We start from the raw sequence: 20964 nt of genomic DNA, 5'->3' as shown, positions 1-20964 counted from the left end.
TATTTGGTGGGTTTATATATCTATATAATATACTTTGGTCCACCTCACCCCCCATATGGGGCTACAGTTATAGCTCAGTGGTAGAGCACATGCTTAGCATGTGAGAGGCCCTGGGTTCAATCTCTAGTCAAGGTACACGTACTGTGGTCCCTCCATGTCAGACAATACTGTACATAGGGAGCTCACCTTTCCATGTTTTTTGTTTGGTTTTTTTTTGGCAGTACTGGGGTTTGAACTCAGGGCATACACCTGAGTCTATACTCACGAGACCTTTAATTGTGATGGTTTTTCCAAGATAGGGTCTCATGAACTATTTTCCCAGGCTGACTCTGAACCACAATCCTCCTGATCTCTGCCTCCTGAGTAGTTAGAATTACAGGTGTGAGCCACCAGCACTTGGCTTCCATGTCTTTTGAATTCAGTAAAGTATTAGGTTTTTATTTTATTTTATTTTTATTCATATATTCATATGTTCATACCCAAACAATGGTTTGGGTCATTTCTCCCCCTGCCCACACCCCCTCCCTCTCCCCTCCACACCCCTTGCTTCCAGGCAGAACCTGTTCTGCCCTTATCTCTAATTTTGTTGAAGAGAAGACATAAGCATAATAAGAAAGACAAAGCGTTTTTCCTAGTTGAGTTAAGGATAGCTATACAGAGAGATTCCTAGCATTGCTCCCATGCACAAGTGTGTTACAACCCAAATTGATTCATCTCTACCTGACCTCTTCACTACTTCAAATTGCAGGCTCCAATTTGAATTCTGAATAATTTTATCTATGGTAGCTTTTCCATATTTGTTCATTTTTTGCGTCCCAAAAGAGCAAGAAGTGATTGTGTTTTCTTAAAAAGCAATTACTAACAGCTGCTTCCTAGACACTGCTCTGTACTAGTGAGAACGACTATGTCCCTCAGTGTACAACCTTAAAGAAAAATTTCACTTTAGATTCAATCAGGCACTGAAGTCAGAAGCCCTGATAATTTGCTCCTTCAGAAAAGGAAGCCAATTTTATGTTGTTTAATTGGGCTAGGTTAGCATCATTTATAAGGGACTTTATGCAAAAATAGGAAGGCCTAGCTAATTTGCAATTTAAAAGAGTAGCTAAAGTCATTTCCTAATTCATCCCCCAATTTAAGCATAAATGGACTACCATATGGTATTGTTCTGTTTTTGAACAAAAACAAAGAAAAATCTACCAACTCTGTATATTGCTGTATATTTTCTTTTTTGTTTGTTACTTTATTTACTTTTTGAGGTACTGTGGTTTGAACTCAGGGCCTCACACTTGCTAGGCAGGCACACTAATACTTGTTCCACTCTACCTACTGTATTTTTTCTAAAGAGGAAATATGAGTTGACTATCAAATCCAGTTGGATTACACTGATATTCTCATAAATTATATTCAATTTAAAGTCTTGAACTCTGAAAAACCATTTATACCACTGAGAAACTAGGAGGAAACATGCATAGGGTATAACTGTGTCTCAGGCCAGGACTAAATTAGAAAACATTTGTAGGATATTCATGCAACATTTATTTGTATGATGCCAAAATATATCATGGAAATAAATTTAAACCTCATTGCTAAATCAATATCTGTAAGATGATGTTTTCTATTTATTATTTAAATGACTTTTAGTCAGATACCAGAAGCAAACTCAGAATTCTATTCTTTATAATAAGCAAAACATTCTTAGCATTTATGGAAACTATTTTTACATTTACATTTTTACAGTAATTCCTATTCATAAAGTCAAGTCTTTGACCTACTTTAAAACATCTTTTTTGATAGATTTCTGGAATGTACAATATTGATGCAGTTCAAGCCATGGCCTTCGATGGTTGTTACCATGACAGCGGGAGTGATGTGGACCAGACATCCTTTTCTCTGCACTCAGAAGAGGACTTCATGAGAAGAAGATCCACAGGCAGCCCCAGCACAGAGTCACCTCAGATAAAGAGAAGAAAATCCCTTAGAGGAAACATTGGTAGAATCATCCTAGAAAACAACCATGTCATTGACACCTATTCTAGAATTTTATTTCCTATTGTTTTTATAATATTTAATTTGTTTTACTGGGGTGTGTATGTATAAGAAAGAATTTGTGTGTGGGGGGGTGGGGAAGCACTGGGAATCAAACCCAGTGTCTTGTATATTCTAGGCAAATACTGTGCCACTCCCAGCCCAAAGAGGATTTTCTAACGCATAAATTTGTATTGGAATCATATTATGTTATTTAAAAACTCTCTTGGATATGAGTTGAACAGAAGTAGGTTGAACTGGAAGAGAGGCAGTCATGTCTCCTGGCTTAAAGAAGATGTAAAAGCTGACTGTTTAACATCTAAGAAACAGTTTAAAGTCCTAGGAGAATTTGGCTTCATAATAAAGGCTCACAGGAAGGGCTTTGTAACTACTTCGTGTGTACAAGATCCTTGTCTCTTAATGAAATATTTTTTATTTAACTAGGGAATGAATTCAAGGAAATTTATTTCTTTGCATCAGCCGAATGCCAGATTACCTCTCAAAAAACTAGATCCTCCTAGGGAAGAATTCCATGTCAAGGTGGCATCATCAACACACAACTTAGAGTCCTGTGAAAAGCCTCTTTCCTTAACACTAGTTAATTATTTTATTTTACTTTTTAAATTGTTTATACATTTATTCATGTGTATACACTGTTTGGGCCACCTCTCCCCTCTGTCTCCTCTCCCCCAACCCCTCCAGTCAATTCTTTTGTCTATGAAATTTCGTATATTATTTGAGTCCAAATGAGGAAAATATTTAATTTTTACTCGATCTTGATCTTAATATGAAATTAATACTTCAATATCAATAACATCACCCAGTTTTTTTGTAGATGAGATATGGCTTTCATAGCTTTTTGGAAGTATTAAATTAATTACCTTATTCATCAAATGTTTATTGACCATCTACATGTGCCAGACACTTTATTAAGTCCTATTTACTGAAAAGCAAATATGAAATCACCCATTTCTTCTATCCCTGAGTGCACAGCCAAGCAACACTGAACTGGTTGATAAACTAAGGTAACAGATGTTAATATGGAGGTATTTACATTGTGATGTGTGAGTTCTGAAAAGGGGATACCAGAAGAAGGAAAAAAACATTCAAAAAGGAATGTGGATTCTCAACTTATAGACAACTGAAAGTGCATTCGAGATACCATATTGAGTGAGAACAAATAAAATTTGTATTAGCCCATAGGAATCTTTAATAACTTTGAGTGAGTCAAGTGAATCAGGTCAAGTGGATATTAAACAAATGTTTGTTAGGCAGAAAAACCTCAAGTGATTGACATTCATTTTGCAGATCGACCATGTGCATGCTTTTGTGTTGGGTATTTTATGGAAACATCACAATTTAGAAAAAAAGCTGTTGGCAGGAAGTATGAAAATTTCACTTATTTTAATTGCAGGGATTGAATTAAGAGAAATCAATTAAATGACAGATTACTTTCAATGCATTTCCTTTTATTTTACCATCAAGTTAACCAAAGTGGTTTGAATTATTTTATGCCAGGTGAAGAAACAAATAACTTTTTTTTACCAATAACATTGGTTTTGACTCTCTGTTGTGAACCACTTAGGGTTCTAGAAAATAATTCTCCTCCTGGGTATAAAAGATTAAAAGGAAAATTCTTTCTCTATTATGACTTTTCTTGTGGGCAAGATAAATCTGGATACTTCATTCTGTTTTTTCAATATGACTTTTTCAATTCTTTTGATACTTCCCAGTTATTATAGTTTTCTAGGATACTGTCAAAAACTGAGCTGATATAATTTATTTAAACCCTTCTCCATTTAACTATAGACTGCAAATAAATTTTGAAATGATTTATTTAATGGCTTTTAAGATTTATGTTACAAGGATAATATTTTTAAGATAATATTCTGAAAATACAGCAGAGATTAATATTTTAGGTGGAAATTCATAGCTAGTATTTAGCAGATTATGTTTCTGATTTCAATAAACTCTATATATAATTTATGTAAAAAAGAGAAAAATTTACAGAGGACAAATCTACACTGTTTCCTTTCTCCAATTCTCTGATTCTTCAGATATTACTATTTTTCATATACTTTGAACAATAAAATTCAAGATGGCTAATGCTTCTCCTGGGCATATTCACTATTTAAAATCAAATGTACCACTGGACACATCTGGCCTTCTGGACTAGGGAAAAGAGACTAATTCTGCACCTCCACTCTGTATTTCTCTTGAGGAGCATTAATGCACAATTTTTGGTCAATTGAATGTAATGTTTTTTAATATCTTGTAATACAGGCATTGCATTTTTAAGTAATAAATATCTAACACTAAGAAATAAAATGTTTACTGTTCCAGGGAATTATCAGAGCATTCGGAATGAGTTCCAAAGATTTTGGCCAGTTTTATTCTCAAATCTGTGGTTTGTGAAGATAGAGCCTTTTCTGTTACTTTCATTTCTACCAGGAAGCAACAAGATTTCTGGTTTGGTTCTTGTTTCAAGAAAAATAAAACCACAGTTACCTGGAAAATATGTAAGTGAAGACAGCAAACAAGAGTTATCTCATTTTCATTTTCATTTCATTTATTGATCATGATTCTGAACAGACTGTGGATGATTGTTCATTGAGAGATAAGCCTGGATAGAACATGAGGATTTCAGAAAATAAGCTGCTTTGTAAGATTAAGAAAAACCCAGCCAGCTTGTAAGCTTCTTAACTATTAAAATGGGCTATTTTTAAAAGATTGTTCTAGAAAACCTATGCAATGGTATATTTTAACTTAGTTCTATTGTTTCTGTTCTGATTAGGAACATTATTTTACATGGTTTAAATATTGTCAGGCATCCCTTGCTATTTGGGAGGCTGAGATAGGGAGGATCGGGAGGAAGCCAGTCCAGGCAAACATTTTAGGAGACTTCATCTCTAAAAAAAGCAGAGCAAAAATGGACTGGAGGTGTGGCTCAAGTGTTTGAACACCTTCTTTGCTACTATGAAGTCCTGAGTTCAAACCCCAGTCCCATCAAAAAAGAAAAAAAAAAAAGGTTAAATACCAACTGACCAAAAAGAACCATTCTGAATTAAGCAACTAACATTTTAATTGTATTCTTAAAGGGTTCTTTTCTGTAACTTACATTTTCCTGGTGGGCCCATTTTATATACACTTTCATTTACTAATTTAAGTACTTATATTGCAGCAAACTCTGTCCTATCTGTTGGAAATACAGTAACAAAAGAGACATGGTCTCCAAACTTTTGAATATACATCCTAATAGGGAATGTGTCTGAATGATACCATTTTTAGGTAGATTTTCTTCTCTGGAGTACAAACAGCTTTCTAGGCCTTTTTTCCCTGACAATTTTCATCTGCTGAAGAGTAGTTCACTGAATGTATGTGCTATAGTTTGCTTAACCCATTTCCACCTGTGAGACCTTAGCCTCATTTCCTATTGTGTCCTATCAAATGGGCTGAAAGCAGTAACAGAGAATATTTGGAACTGAATTACTGTAAAAACAAATAAAATTATTAGTCATTTTCAAATTTCAGCACTTACTTCATTATAAGAATCCCTATTTGCTATGAGAACCTGCCTGCCTGTCTGCTATCAGATTTTCTTCCTTCTCTGCCCAGAAGTTATAAAGTACAGATTAGTACAGGAGAAATTTTTTGTTTTTTCCTTGGTGGTACTGGGGTTGGAACTCACGGTCTTACATTTGCTTGGCAGGTGCTTACCCCTTGAGCTATTCCCTCAGCGCTTTTTCTTTAGTTAATTTTCAGGTAAGATTTTGCATTGTTTGCCCTGGCCAGCTTGGACCACATTCCTCCTACTTACACCTCTTGCATAGCTGGGATGACAGGAGTGCACCATCACCATATTCAGCTTTTTTGAGATGGGGGCTCATTAACTTTTTTCCCTGGGCTGGCCTTGAACCACAATTACCCTGATCTCCACTTTCTAGTAGCTGAGATTACAGACATGAGTCATTGCACCTGGCCTAGATACCTTTTGATTGACTTTTAGTTTACTTTTTCCCCCAAGAAAAATTGACATTCCCTTTTATAATGAACATTTTGACATTGTATAAGATGCTTACATTAAATCAACCATATTTATTGAAAACCAACTTCCTTCCATGACTGCTATTGTCCTCAACAAACCTCTGCTGTCTTTGTAAGTGGAAGAATAAGTAGGATCACAAATATTTGTGACTCCATTGTCTTAATACTTGCAGGTGGGTTTGTCTTTATGAGTAATGTCTATTATTTTATTGTACCATTCATAAAGTTACTCAGGTAGCACACGGGCACAAACACCTATTTATACCTAATTCTATAGTCATTATAAGGTAAAAATTCCAGTGAGCTCATACAACGCCCTCAAAGACCAAGAGAAAAGTGGTATTTCCAACTACAATTCTGTACATGGGGCAGCTGTTATTTCCTGGCAGGGCCTTAGGCAAAGCAATCAATGTGACACTCCAACCACTTCGTTTATGAAATGGAGCCATGTCCTTTTATTCTGTAAACACTGCATTAAAATACTCTATCATTCTATAAAATTCTATTTAATTTCAAAATTATATCACCTTTCCATCCTCGATTTTATTCCCCTGAATTTAACAAAGACCTTAAACATTTTCCTCTCTTTTAAATAAAATGAAAGGTGAAATACACTGGACATTTAAGGAGATGATTGCATCTCTGTTACAATTGGATAACAGAGATAACTGGCTGTTACAATTGGAAGCATATATATTAATGAAGCACATCTCAGAGTAAAGAAAGGGATCCTGGAATTTCAAAGAAGCAGGAATAAGTGAGTCATGGTTTCTAAGAAACAGAAGTGGTGATCTTATATATTCTATAAGAGCAGAGTTGTCATTTCTCAGAATAGGAAAGGGTGGAGGAATTCTTTAACTCCACTACTTTCCAGGAACTCAGGGGCTCAGACAAAGTTCAACACTATAGTAACAATATTGCCAAAGGTTCTATCCAACCTCCTGCTGAATCATGATTTTTTGTATTTATCATGGTTCACAAACTCAAGAAAAACTTTAACAGTTTTCTTTTGAACATGTTGTTACTAATTTGTTTTAGGAACATTGAACTAAGTTTTACTTTCAATTAGGCCATCTGAAGGTTGTGATCCTAGGATCAATACAATTCATTATAGAAATGTATTTTCTACAAGAATGCTTCAAAGGCTTTCTATAAAAATGTGCTGCTAGTTTATCATTCCTTGCCTTAAGCAATCAAAAGTAGATGAATTTGTAATGTTATTAGCAACACATTTTAAAAATATTTCCTTTTGTGAACTAACAATACTTTCTAATGTTTGATATACGTCTATATCCTTTAAAAGTGACCTATAGGTTCCCACCAAAACTAGCTAACTCAACAAGGCAACCTAAGAAGGAACAGTTTGTACTCATATTCATTTCTTCTCTTACTTCATCAGAGAGAGTTAATGCAGATATTTTAAGTTATTTTCACTTCAAAGAAGTAAGATAAACACAAACCCACACAGCAAATTTTTTTTAGAGCAATCACACTACCCTGAAATAACTTAAGATATGCTTTTTAATTAGGCTGTGCTTTGGGTGAGGTCATATTTAAATTAAGTCATGGATCAATGGGAAAGGAACTTGAGTATCTGCCGAATAGCTTTTTAATAAACATTAAAGTTCAAGGAGAAAGAAGAAAGAAAGATTTGGTAAAAATGAGCTCTAATAATCAAACGTGATTTATAAAGATAATATGATTTAGAAGTAGGAAAAAAATAAGGCGAAAGAAAGACAAGGATAGAAGCTGGAAATGTGGTTGGCTCACAAAATGACCTTCTTAAAGTCCTATAGTGTGTATCTTGGGGGTGGATTTGGATTGGACGGTAGAACAAGTTTGATTGTTTGGGATAATGTCCTGATCAAGTACAATGTAATCCAATGATTACTGTTCATTTGTATAAAGGATAATGTGCTTTTGGGTAACCAGGGCAATTAATTGTATGTTGGTCATGAAGTAATCAAAATCATACTTGATTCTATAATAATATTATCATTTACCCCTTTTATTTTGGTGCGTTGTACTGATGGAATTCCTGGTGAGTTCTACTTGGTTAGTGTAAGTTGTACATTTATTATATCACTGAACTATGTTTTATATGGACTAATCTAAACTTGTTTGGGGTTCAGACAGAAAACAGCTTTATTTCTCACTAATCATTGTCAAACGTGCTCTATTTGCTATTCCTCTTTATTTCCTTGCTGAAAACTTAGGTAGATCCAATGCTTTAGTGATACTTTAAGTTAATAAATAACCAAATACATAAATTTGATACCTATATACAGAACACTTTGTTAATAGAGATTTATTTTCAGGTGCAAAGCCTAGTCTGATTTAAAGCTGTTTTACTTCCTCCCAGCTCAGGCCTCAAATCTGGATTAAGGAATCTGTGGTGGAAATGATGTGTAATCTCCACTTTAATACACACTCTCCACAGCCTCCTTCATTCCCCAGATTCAGGTTCAGGATCGGAAAGAATCTATAAAAGTCATTTTACTGAAATGCATATTTTAGTCCTAGGTTTGCTGATGTCCACTGAGTGGCAGACAATGCCAGCTTCAAAGGCAGGTAGCCAGGGCAGTGGCACAGGCTTTTATCTTTGGGGTTTAGCTCTCTGAGATTATCATCTTGAAATTCTTAATTAATCTTTGAATTTGTATTGTAAATGAAAGAAGGAATGGAGCATGTACATGGTGTGGCATATGCAGTTCTACCTCTGTCCCTGTTGTAAAGATGCTTTCCTGGGTCCCTCTAGCAGAGTGTACAATGCTGACTGCTGTTTTTTGTACCCGGCAGGAGTCATGTCACAGATGCAGGGAGGCTTAGGATGGCCTACATTTCCACTGTGTTTGGGACTGGTTGTGGCAGCCAACTCTGACCTGGGCTGACAGTATTACAGTGTGTTTGGAGAATGACCCACTAGAGCAAGACTATTGCCCATTGGAATTCAAATTAATAGCATGTTCTGGCTGGGAGGTTGCCTTCTCTTTCTTGAGGTTCACCCATTTGCTGTGGGTTAGGATGTTTTTAGTGGGTCCTAGAGACAGATTTTATGCGCCCTTGGCTCATGTACAACAGTGATGCCTCTGTGGCTAGCATAAGGGATACCTTGGCAGCCTGTAGGCAGTAATAACTCATTGTTTATGCTCATTGAGGTTACAGGGAAATTAAAAACACACACACACATATATTAAATATTAAATAGGCCAGATTCAGGAATTAAACCAGAGCCAGGAAATAACAGCTGAAACAGCAAGCTTTCCTCCCCAACCCTGCCTTCTCCCTTTAGATATGAAGAAGCTACAAACTCTGAATTGGTAGAGAAACAGAAAAGGACATGTCTGATGAATACTACTCTAAAAATTATACCTATTATCCCTGTGTTTTAGATAGGCCTAGGCCACTTGTCTCCATGTTTAAGGTAACAAGAAGACCTATCTCTCAGCTGTGTTTTGGGTAATAGACTGATACTAAACGCTTGAAAACTTAAGGGTGTGATTAGGTGTTACTAAGTGACTGACCAAATGTCTAGATGGGAATTCAGGATGGAGTCTCCCCAGCTCAAAGACCCCCCCACCCCAATAAAGAACCATAAATTGAGTCTTCTTCACTCTCATTTCCTCTATGTGAATGAGAATTTTTTCCTTCCCTTTCCTATTTCTCCCTAATTTATCTTGTTTTACCAAAATAAATCTTTGTTAAACCTCTACCCTGTGAGACTCTCCTTTTTGTGAAAGTCCTCAAAAAGGTTTTGGCTATGGATCTCAAGTTCCTTTGACTTGTGTGGAGACTGGAAAGCTGATAACATGGGTACACCTAAGCACAGGGGGCCTGTGAACTTCTGCATTCACCCTTTAAGCATGGACAGTAGAGCACCACATTTAAAAACAAAAAACACTACCATGGTAGTGAAGAGAAATAGAGCAAAAGAATGGATTAGTGTCATATTTTTGTACATTTCATGACACATTTTCAAACAAGGTGCTCCATACTTTCATTTTTCACTGGATCCCACAAATTACATACCCAGCCCTGGCAGCAGGTGTTCTTATATTAAACCTTTTAAGGGATGCAGGTGACAGTTCTTTTGGACATCTCCACACTGGGGTTCACCTGAATGTGTCTAAAAATCATAAACTATTTAGGCCTTTTTAGTAAATCCTATGGGGCAATATCTAGCACTTCCATTTGAGAATGTGGTAGTGTAAGTTTAAAAGTTAGGGTGGGGTACTCCCAGGAGAAACCTGTTCAAGCGCCAGGGATATTACTCAGTGGTAGCCTCCTCCCTTGTCAAAGGCTCTGGGTTTGATCTGCAGCACCAGGAGGCACTGGGGAAACCCTGCTACAAAGCTGGGCTGCTTGGATGAAAAAACTTGATTCTACTTCCCTACGACTCTGTGACTTCTGGCTGATTAAAGTTTAGTCTCTTGGTGTCTGTTTCCTCACATGTAAAAAGGAGACACTTTAGATCTTCCTCATAGTTTGTTGTGTGTATTAATAGGTTTGAGGACAAGGTTTTTATTTTTATTATTATTTATATCTGCATACAATGCTTGGGTCATTTCTCTCCCCGTCCCCACCCCTCCCTTACCATCCACCCCACCCCCTCCCTCTCCCCCCCACCTCCTCAATACCTGGCAGAAACTATTTTGCCCTTATGTCTAATTTTGTTGAAGAGAGAGTATAAGCAATAATAGGAAGGAACAAGGGTTTTTGCTAGTTGAGATAAGGATAGCTATACAGGGAGTTGACTTGCATTGCTTTCCTGTGCATGTGTGTTACCTTCTAGGTTAATTCTTCTTGATCTCACCTTTTCTCTAGTTCCTGGTCCCCTTCTCCTATTGGCCTCAGTTGCTTTTAAGGTATCTGCTTTAGTTTCTCTGTGTTGAGGGCAAAAAATGCTAGCTAATTTTTTACGTGTCTTACCTATCCTCATATGTCCCTTGTGTGCCCTCGCTTTTAGAGGACAAGGTTTTGTTGGGGTACTTTAACTTGCAGCCCACCTAGCCTAAAAATCAGCTATAACCGGCATGACCCTTGGGTAACCTCGAGCCCCACTCCCTGGAACAAAGGGAGGTGAAATGGTTTCTGGGAACAGGGAGTGTTTCTGATTGATCATACTGAATGGAATGTGAGTCAATATGTTAAGACATCTGGTGTTTTTCAAGTTCCTGACAGGTAAACCTGATAAGTAAACATCTGGTGTTTTTCCAGTTCCCAATAAATAATCTTACCCCACCACCAGGATGTGGGCAATGTCAGGAAAATGTGACCCCAGGGGCATGAGGAATTCCTATGATTGATGCTTTAAAGAGTATAAGACCTGCTTAAACTTTGCATTCAGGGTCCTTGTTGAAACCCCGCTGCATCGGGTGGATACTCGGACCCTAGCTAGCTAGAAATAAACCTCACTTTGTAGCTTGCATTGTCTCAAGTGTCCTTTGTCCTCTCAGAGGGTGGCCTGTCTCGGACCCCAACATCTGGAGGTCCCAGCGAGATAGGCCCCTCCCTAAGAGGAACAAACGGCCTCCGACACCGAGGTTTGTTTGGGAAAGACCACGGAAGGAGGATTGGCCACCTCCATTTGGAGGGACCTGGAGTCCCCATCTGAATTTGGTTGGGAATTCTCGTTGAGTGGAGGGAAAGGGTTACAGCCCTGGAGGCTCCACTATTGGAAGTCGTAGGAGACATCCCCGACAGTCAGGAACCGTGCTGACGTCCTCAGTGGGCACCGTTTGGGCGGTCTTTGGGTAAGGATCCTGAATCTGGTGTGAATGGAAGTGCACCTGTGAGAGTGGTCTGGTTGACTGGCTGGTACTTGTGTATGTTGGAGAGTCCTGTGCGAGTTTGTTTGTCTGCTGGAATTGTCTCTTTTGTTCTTTGTTGTCTCCTTTGTCCATCTCTTCTGATCATCATGGGACAGGCTCAGGTAACTCCTAAGACACTCCTTCTGAGTCATTTTTCAGAAATCCACGCTAAGGGACACAATTATGGCGTGGAAATTAAGAAAGGTAAGTTTGATGCCCTTTGCTCAGTGAAATGGCCAACCTTTAATGTAGGCTGGCCTCCTCAGGGTACCTTCTCATTGGACACAATTAAGAAGGTCCGCAATGTCATTAATAAACCTGGTCTTCATGGCCACCCTGATCAATATCCCTACATCCTTATGAGGTAGACTTTAGTAGAGGACCCTCCTTCCTGGCTGTGGCCATTTATCCATGAGGCACCTACAGACCGGCCCATGATACTGGCCGTGTCGGGGAACGCCCCCACTCCTGTTAATTCCCCTAAGAAGCCTATTCTGCAGGAAGAACTGACTTCCCATCCGTCCTTGATAGACTTAGATTTTGAGGCAAGTCCCCCACCATACACTGCTGCTGCGCTGCTCCAGCCAGAGGCAGCTGCCCCCCCTTAACCTCCCCATTCATCAGCCTTCCTGTCTGCACCCCCGCCCCGGTCTCCGGACCCACGAGGGGACTCAGGCCCCATAGGCAGCGAGAAGAAATTCCGGAAGAGGAGCCCTCCTCCACTTCCACCGCCCACCCCATCCTCCTGGTGCGGGCTCTGGGCGGTGCTAGTCCTGATGGGGGATGCGCCTATCAGTATTGGCCCTTTTCAAGTAGTGACCTGTACAACTGGAAAGCCCAGAACCCTCCTTTAGGATCCTCTGAGGATCCTAGAGGCCTGACTGATCTGTTTGAGTCCATTTTGCATACTCATAGTCCTACATGGGATGACTGTCAGCAGCTCCTTAAAACTCTATTCACCACCGAGGAACGGGAGCAGATTCTCACTGAAGCCAGAAAGAATGTCCCCGGCGACAACGGACGACCAACTACCCTGCCAAACCTGATTGATGACCGTTTTCCCTTGAACAGACCCGATTGGGACTATGGGAACACAGAAGGTAGGGAGCGTCTCCGGGTCTACCGCCAGACTCTTATGGCAGGCCTCCGGGCGGCAGCTCGCTGCCCTACCAATCTGGCTAAGGTAAAGACGATAGTGCAGGGGGAGAATGAAAGCCCGGCTGCATTCCTTGAGAACCTTTACGATGCATACAGACAGTATACCCCCCTAGATCCACTAGCAGAGGTGAATCAGTCAGCCGTGATAATGTCCTTCATAAATCAGGCTGCCCCCGATATTAGGAAGAAACTATATAAGCAGGAAGGACTTGGGGAAATGGCTATCCGGGATCTGATGAAAGTAGCCAAAAGAGTTTTTAACACCCGAGAAACCCCGGAAGAGCGAGAGGATAGATTCAGGAAAGAAAATCAGGAACTACAAGAAAGGATTCGAAGGGAGGACAGGGAACACCAGAGTAAGGAAAACAAAAAACAGCAGAAGGAAATGGCTAAGATATTGCTGGCAGGGGTCCAAGGTTTGGCTGGACCGGGCTCTGGATGGACTGGCCCCCCCCATCCCCAAAGAGATCAACCCCGGTTAGGCCAGGGACAGTGTGCCTATTGTAAGGAATATGGACACTGGAAGAGAGAATGTCCCAAGCTCCAGGGTCGCCCAAGGCCAAATAGCAGGCCCAATAATGACACCCGGGTCTTGTTAACTGAAATGGACAATGACTAGAGGGGACGGGACTCGGATCCCCTCCCCAAGTCTTGGGTAACCATATATGTGGAGGGGAAGCCCATGAAATGCATGGTAGACACAGGGGCTCAATATTCAGTTCTAAATAAACCTACTGAGCCACTGTGTCAGAAAATTAGTCTCACGCAGGGAGCCACTGCGTCCAAGGCATATCAATGGACTAACAAGCGTCACGTGGATTTGGGCTGACATCAGGTGACCCATTCCTTTCTGGTCATTCCTGAGTGCCCTGCCTCCCTTCTGGGACGTGATCTGCTAACTAAGGTGAGGGCTCACATTCACTTTGAGCTGGATGGTGATGGATGGATGAGGACAGCCCCTCCAAGTCTTGACCGTGTCTCTCGAGGATGAACATCGCTTGTTCTCCTTGCGGGACCCTCCCCCGAAACCTTTTGAGTGGTCCCCAGAAATGGCTTATTGGATTCAAGCCTACCCCCTAGGCTTGGGCAGAAATAGCAGGTGTGGGGCTGGCAGAACATCGAGCCCTGGTAATAGTAGAAGTCAAGGCTTCGGCTCAGCCCATCCGAGTCTGTCAGTATCCCATGTCTTCCGAGGCATGGAGGGGGATTGCCCCTCACATTAACCATCTCCTGGAAGCTGGAATATTATGACCCTGCCATTCTGCTTGGAACACTCCACTCCTCCCTGTTAAGAAACCCGGGGGAAAGGACTATAGGCCAGTCCAAGATTTAAGGGAGTAAACAAGAGAGTCGAGGACATCCACCCCACAGTCCCCAACCCCTATACCTTGCTGAGCCATTTGCCCCCCTCCCATGTTTGGTATACCACTTTGGACTTGAAAGATGCTTTTTTAGCATAGCCCTGGCACCCAACAGTCAACACATTTTTGCCTTTGAATGGCATGATGAAAATACGGGAACCCCCGGACAGTTAACATGGACTAGACTTCCACAGGGTTTCAAAAACTCCCCTACTCTGTTCAATGAGGCTCTTAATCAGGATCTGGACTGAAACGCTGCTTTGGCCTCCACGACCCTAGCGCTGACTTTACCTGTGCCCGAGCTTCTGCGCTTGTCACCACAACCTCAGAAGACAGACAGTGGATCCAAGGTCACCGATGCCCGGAGTCCAACCAGCAAGGCTGGTATCATGATATCGAAGGGCAGCTGATCCTTCCTGAAAAGTTAGGACTATTTCTCCTCTCCAATTTACATCAAGCCAACCATTTAGGCAAGAAGAAACTACTCGCCCTCCTCAAGTCAGCCCGCCTCCGGTTCCCGCACCAAACAGCCCAGATTCAAAGGACTGTGGACCAATGTGCCGGGTGCCAGGCTATGAAACCCAGCAAAAAGGGACTCCTACATACAGGTACACAGGTATGGGGGAGGGCGCCAGGATGGAGCTGGGAAGTGGATTTCACTGAGGTGAAGCCGGGAAGGTATGGGTATAGGTATTTGTTGGTTCTGATAGACACCTTCTCAGGCTGGGTGGAGGCTTTTCCTACAAAACGAGAGACTGCTCAGGTTGTAGCTAAGGTTTTGCTGGAGGAAATCATACCCAGATATGGCATTCGTGAAACTCTAGGCTCTGATAACGGTCCGGCTTTCATCAGTAACGTCCTACAAGGGCTGGCCCGGGCAGTGGGGACTAATTGGAAACTGCATTGTGAATATAACTCCCAGAGCTCACGGCAGGTAGAAAGAATGAATCGGACCCTGAAGGAGACCTTATCTAAATTAGCCATCGAGACTGGTGGAGAATGGGTGGCCCTCCTACCCTATACCATCTTCCGGGTTCGAAATTCACCATATGTGCATGGATTGACACCTTTTGAAATTTTATATGGGTCTCCGCCCCCCATTGTCGTCCGAGCTTTACCGGACCAAGACCCCAGTATGGCCCCAAATTACTTGGCTAGCTTAAAGGCCCTACAGGAGGTCCAACGAGAGATCTGGCCCTTAGTGCGCTCCTTGTATGAGACCAAAGATGCATCAAACCCGGAACATGGCATCATCCCAGGGGATTGGGTATGGGTAAAGAGACACAGAGCCTGCTCTTTAGAAGAAAGATGGAAGGGCCCTTACATGGCCATTCTGGTTACCCCACTGCTCTTAAGGTTGACGGCGTCGGGCCTTGGGTCCGTCGCTCTCACATGCGTCAAGCCAGTCAGCAAAAACAGGAAGAGGCTAGAGAGTGGATCGCATGGTGACACCCCAATAATCCATTAAAACTGAAGCTCATCCGGCCCAGGAGACGTACAGAGCAACTCTCCACGCAACTTTCAACGCCCCCCTGCAGTGACCTCCGGACCAGGGCAGACCCCAGGGTCCATTAGCCAGCAGGATGATAAAATTCCTCCTGCGCATTCTAAGCCTTCTGTGTCTATGCTGGGTGGGACCTGCCCAGAACCCTAATCCCCACCAGCCCTACCACCTCACCTGGATGGTCATAGATACATCCACAGGGAAGATTCTCACTCAGACCTCCAAGGTGACCCCTCCCAACATCTGGTTCCCCGATTTAACTTTTGATCTGACAAAACTGGTTGCCCGTGTGGGGATTCTGAAGGATAAATTTTACGTCTGTCCAGGACACCTAAAAGGTAAAAGTAATAGTAAACAGTGCGGGGGGACATCGAATTATTTTTGCACTTCCTGGTCCTGTGTGTCCACTGGCAACATCTGGTGGCCACCCCCAGAAAAAACAGACCTAATTACCATGTCTAAGGGCTGTATCACAGAACAAAGAAGCTGCTGGAGGCCCCGCTGTGACCTTGTAAAAATCAAATTTACAGAAAAAGGTAAAGTTGACACTCGATGGATATCAGGCCTCATCTGGGGGATTCGCCGCTATGACCCAATGAGGCTCGGGGCCCGAGAGCAGGGAGCCCTATTTACCATCCGGCTCACAGAGCAACCCACCCCTACTCGGGCGATAGGCCCCAATAAAGTACTTAAGCCACCCTATATGGAGCCGCCTCCCCGACCTTGCACAACCCCGGTCTCTTCCCGGCCTCACACAAATGCTAGTATTACAACTCCAGGACTGCTAGAACTGGCTCTTCCCTGGGAAGGCCCAGCCCCATGACCGGGTCTATGGACCCCTTTGGAATTTGGTAAATGCTGCATTCCTAACATTGAACCACACCAGCCCTAATATGACTACCTCCTGCTGGCTGTGCTCTGATGTGAGGCCCCCATTCTATGAGGCAATAGGACTAAATGCCACCTACAATGTCTCGACTAGTGAAAACCCCAGTGTTCCTGGGGAGACCATAAGAGAGGTCTGACCATACAACAAGTAAGCAGCCAAGGAACCTGCTTAGGGAAGGTGCTGGCGGGAAAACAGGACCTATGTGCTGTTATAGATAACAACCCCACCTGGGGCGATGGTATTAAGTGGGTAATTCCAAAAGACAATGGATGGTGGGTATGCTCACAGTCCAGGCTCACCCCTTGCCTATCGACTAATGTCTTTAATGGCTCTAAAGAATTCTGTGTCCTAGTGACTGTGCTGCCCCGCATCATCTATCATTCTGAGGAGAGCCTATATTCACACTGGAATACAGGAACAGGTGAAAGAAAAAAGAGAGAGCCTATTTCTGCATTAACCATTGCTACCCTACTTAGCCTAGGAGTGGCTGGGGCAGGAACTGGCATAGCCTCCCTGGCTACTCAACATAGCGGGATGTCCTCGCTGTGTGCAGCCATAGACGAGGACATAGAGAGAACAGAAGCCTCCATTAGTCACCTAGAAAAATCCCTTACCTCCCCATCTGAGGTAGTACTTCAGAACAGACGGGGGCTAGACTTACTGTTCCTTCAGCAGCGTTGAATATGTGCCACCTTAGGGGAGGAATGTTGTTTCTATGCTGATCATTCGGGAGTAGTTAGGGAGTCTATGTCTAAAGTGAGGGAAGGACTGGCAAAAAGGAAGCGGGAAAGAGAAGCCCAAGAAGGTTGGTTCGAAGCTTGGTTCAATAGGTCCCCCTGGTTTACTACCTTGGTCTCCACCCTAGTGGGCCCCTTGGTTATACTGCTGCTTACTTTAACCTTTAGTCCAATGCATTCTGAATAAGCTAGTGACCTTCGTAAAAGATCGAGTTAGTACAGTCCAACTCATGGTCCTGAGACAGCAACATGAAGGGCTACCTAGCCCCGGAAATGTTTACGCGTATCACCCAAATGAGCATGATTTCTCATTATGAACATCTAAAGTGGGGAATGTTGGGGTACTTTAACTTGCAGCCCACCTAGCCTAAAAATCAGCTATAACCGGCATGACCCTTGGGTAACCTCGAGCCCCACTCCCTGGAACAAAGGGAGGTGAAACGGTTTCTGGGAACAGGGAGTGTTTCTGATTGATCATACTGAATGGAATGTGAGTCAATATGTTAAGACATCTGGTGTTTTTCAAGTTCCTGACAGGTAAACCTGATAAGTAAACATCTGGTGTTTTTCCAGTTCCCAATAAATAATCTTACCCCACCACCAGGATGTGGGCAATGTCAGGAAAATGTGACCCCAGGGGCATGAGGAATTCCTATGTGACAATGATTGATGCTTTAAAGAGTATAAGACCTGCTTAAACTTTGCATTCAGGGTCCTTGTTGAAACCCGCTGCATACTCGGACCCTAGCTAGCTAGAAATAAACCTCACTTTGTAGCTTGCATTGTCTCAAGTGTCCTTTGTCCTCTCAGAGGGTGGCTGGTCTCAGACCCCAACAGTTTTTATTGTTATTTTTCTGTATTGAAAGTGATAAGAAAGTTTATTAGGAAAGGAATACACTTTCAAAAGACTGAGAGTGGGTTGTCTCAGAAAGGAAGGTTGAGAATGAGAACCATTAAGGACAAGATTTTTTAAAAGGGCCTGGGAGATGGTAAGTGCTTAACAGATATTAAATATTATCACTGTCTCCAGTTTTGTGGCTTTAGCTGAAATTTCAAGTGAAAATCTCATTGGCATACTCTTATACTACTTATCTTACTAAAGTTTATACATATTTTAAAATAAATAACAATGTATAATTTCTTTTTCAGAGTTCTTTTTTTTTCCAGAGCAGTTTAGATTAGGTACATTTCTTGCCTTCATGAAGATATGGTAGATTTCTCACCTTCATGGAGGTTCAAACAAATCCATTAACAGGCTTCTCAGTTCCTGAGTATGACTACATTGAGGAGCAATCAGTTGATCACTTCTAGTTCATCATAAACTTTAAATGGAAAATAAGAAAACTAACCTACAATCATGATGCTGGTTATCTTGTTCATCTATGTATTGTTGGTTCTCCCAAGAAACATTTTCAATAGCAGCTTGTTTACCTTTTAACAAAGCAACCTGAAGATAAAAGTAAAGCACCTCTGCAGGAGCATGTCTTATTTGTATGAGTCATGAACAAGTCTATCTCAAGGTTTATGGATAATATGTTAAGTAACAAAATATCATTGTAAGGGAAAGAATCATTGGAAAATTCTAAGGCATATTTTCACCCACTGGTGCTGGGCTCTTGGAGAAGGGAGGTCTCTAGTATCACTTAATTAAAAAAAAAGTATGCAACATAACTGACTTTCCTACAGGGACAGGCTGTAAAAGAAATTAGGCTGTGAGCAAGAAAAGAAAGTGGGAATACTAACACAATTCAATTTTGTAAATACTGAGTAACAACTTTTGTGCAAAGCACTGTTCTAGGTCTCAGAATTGAATAAAACAGTTTCTGCCACCAAGGAGCTTAAACCATTACATAAATATGTAAAATATAATTCTAAATAGTGATAGTATACTTATCATATTGAATATATTAAGTTCCAGGAGATGTATAGTACGTATAGTCTTGGAAGACTTTGGTCTGGATCATTCTTAAACAAATTTGGCTTTCTGAAGTTACGAAACCCCAAAATTTTTCCATGGTGGTATGATTATGTTACTTTAAAGTGCCTTGTAACTGAAGTAAAGCATACATGTGTAATATGTCCAAATGGCATTTAGTCCAGTCTGTGGAACCATGTTTAAGATGTACAAGATTTAACAAATGCCTCTCAGGTGAACAGCATTTTAGTTTTAGGACTCTTTTGCTTACCTCTACTTTATCTCGTGTTCATAGTAGCTTTATTAGGTAAGCTAAATTTACCATGTGTGCGGATGCAGAGACAGAGGTCCAAAGAGAGCACTGATGAGTGCTAAGGTTTTTTTGTTGTTGTTTTGGGCTTACTGGGGTTGGGGTTTGAACCCTGGCTACTGTGTTTGCCAGGCAAGAGCTCTAACACTAGAGCAACACCTTCAGTCCCCAAGTGCCACAGTCTGAATGTTTGTGTGTCCCTTCCCCCATCACCAAATGATTAGGAGGGGGACCTTTGAGGGAGATTAATGCCTGAGGGTAGAACCCTCAAGAATAGGCTTTTATAAAAGAGGGCCCCAAAGAGTTCTCTTGCCCTTTGTACCTTGTGAGGATGCAGCCCAAAAGCATCCTCTATAAACGGGGGAGAGGTCTTCACCAGACACATTTAAATCTAGCATCTGCTGGTGCCTTGATGTTGTAATTACCAGCCTTCAAAACTGTGAGAAATAAACTTCTGTTGTCTATAAGTCACACAGTTTGCAACTTATTATAGTAGCCTAAATAAATAAGATGGTTTTCTTTTGTTTTGGTTCTCTCCCCTCAACCTTTGGCAGTACAGGAATTTGAACTCAAGGCTTCCTGCTTGCTAGACTTTACCACTTCAGCCACATCTGTAGCTTGGACTTTTGATTTAAACCCCAGTTCTGCTATCCAATGAGTGTAAATTTTGAGCAAGTTACTTAATGTCACTGTGCCTCAGTGAGGTTATATTAAAAGGTTAGTCTAGTAATGAAAATCATATACAAGGAAATAAATAGATCTTTTTAAGGACCAAAGTGCATACAAGTAAATCTCTGTGTTATTCTGTGAGTTGTGCAAATCAGTTGTCCTATAAGCTTTTAAACAAAAATAAAAAATACTAGTCTTTTATAAATCCCCCAATATTTAGAAGCATGAATGGTTCCAATCCAACTGATTTTTCTCCCAACAACCTATGGAAATTGGTGCGCACTTGCTTATGAAATTGAGACTCAACAGGGAACAAGCTCACTTCATAAATGAGGAAAAGGAGCCTTAGCTGTTCAAGTTCACACACTTATGTCTCCTCAAATTCCAGACTCGGATGTATCAGCTGTAAAAGTTCCACTCACATACAATAATTCTTGCTTCCGGGATGGTCGGCTCCGGAACTCCCCCAGAGGAGCGTCCACGTGCGCAGGGCCGACCCAGGGGTTGGCGTGGAGCGGGAGGCACCGCCCAGGACGTGCCCA

The 20964-nt window shown here is 41.4% G+C and overlaps 1 protein-coding gene and 1 long non-coding RNA gene across 2 annotated transcripts in view; one reads left to right on the top strand and one right to left on the bottom strand.

Annotated features, from left to right (window-relative positions):
* Gabrr3 (gamma-aminobutyric acid type A receptor subunit rho3) overlaps window positions 1-2097 on the top strand; it is a 49214-nt gene extending 47117 nt beyond the window's left edge. Inside the window, exon 9 of the mRNA XM_074072958.1 lies at window positions 1795-2097. Coding sequence (XP_073929059.1) covers window positions 1795-2097 — 303 coding nt within the window. The remainder of the gene's footprint in view (window positions 1-1794) is intronic.
* LOC141423229 (uncharacterized) lies at window positions 1519-20924 on the bottom strand. Its single transcript, XR_012447920.1, has 3 exons — window positions 20845-20924; window positions 4534-4648; window positions 1519-1951 (listed from the first exon to the last, which is right to left on the bottom strand). It is a non-coding gene; the product is annotated as an uncharacterized lncRNA (long non-coding RNA).
* Between the last annotated feature and the right edge of the window lie 40 nt (window positions 20925-20964).

This window comes from Castor canadensis, chromosome 5 (genome assembly GCF_047511655.1).
Source record: "Castor canadensis chromosome 5, mCasCan1.hap1v2, whole genome shotgun sequence".
NCBI lineage: Eukaryota > Metazoa > Chordata > Mammalia > Rodentia > Castoridae > Castor > Castor canadensis.
Note: the sequence above shows the minus strand (reverse complement) of the source record. Positions and strands in the feature narration are given on the sequence as shown.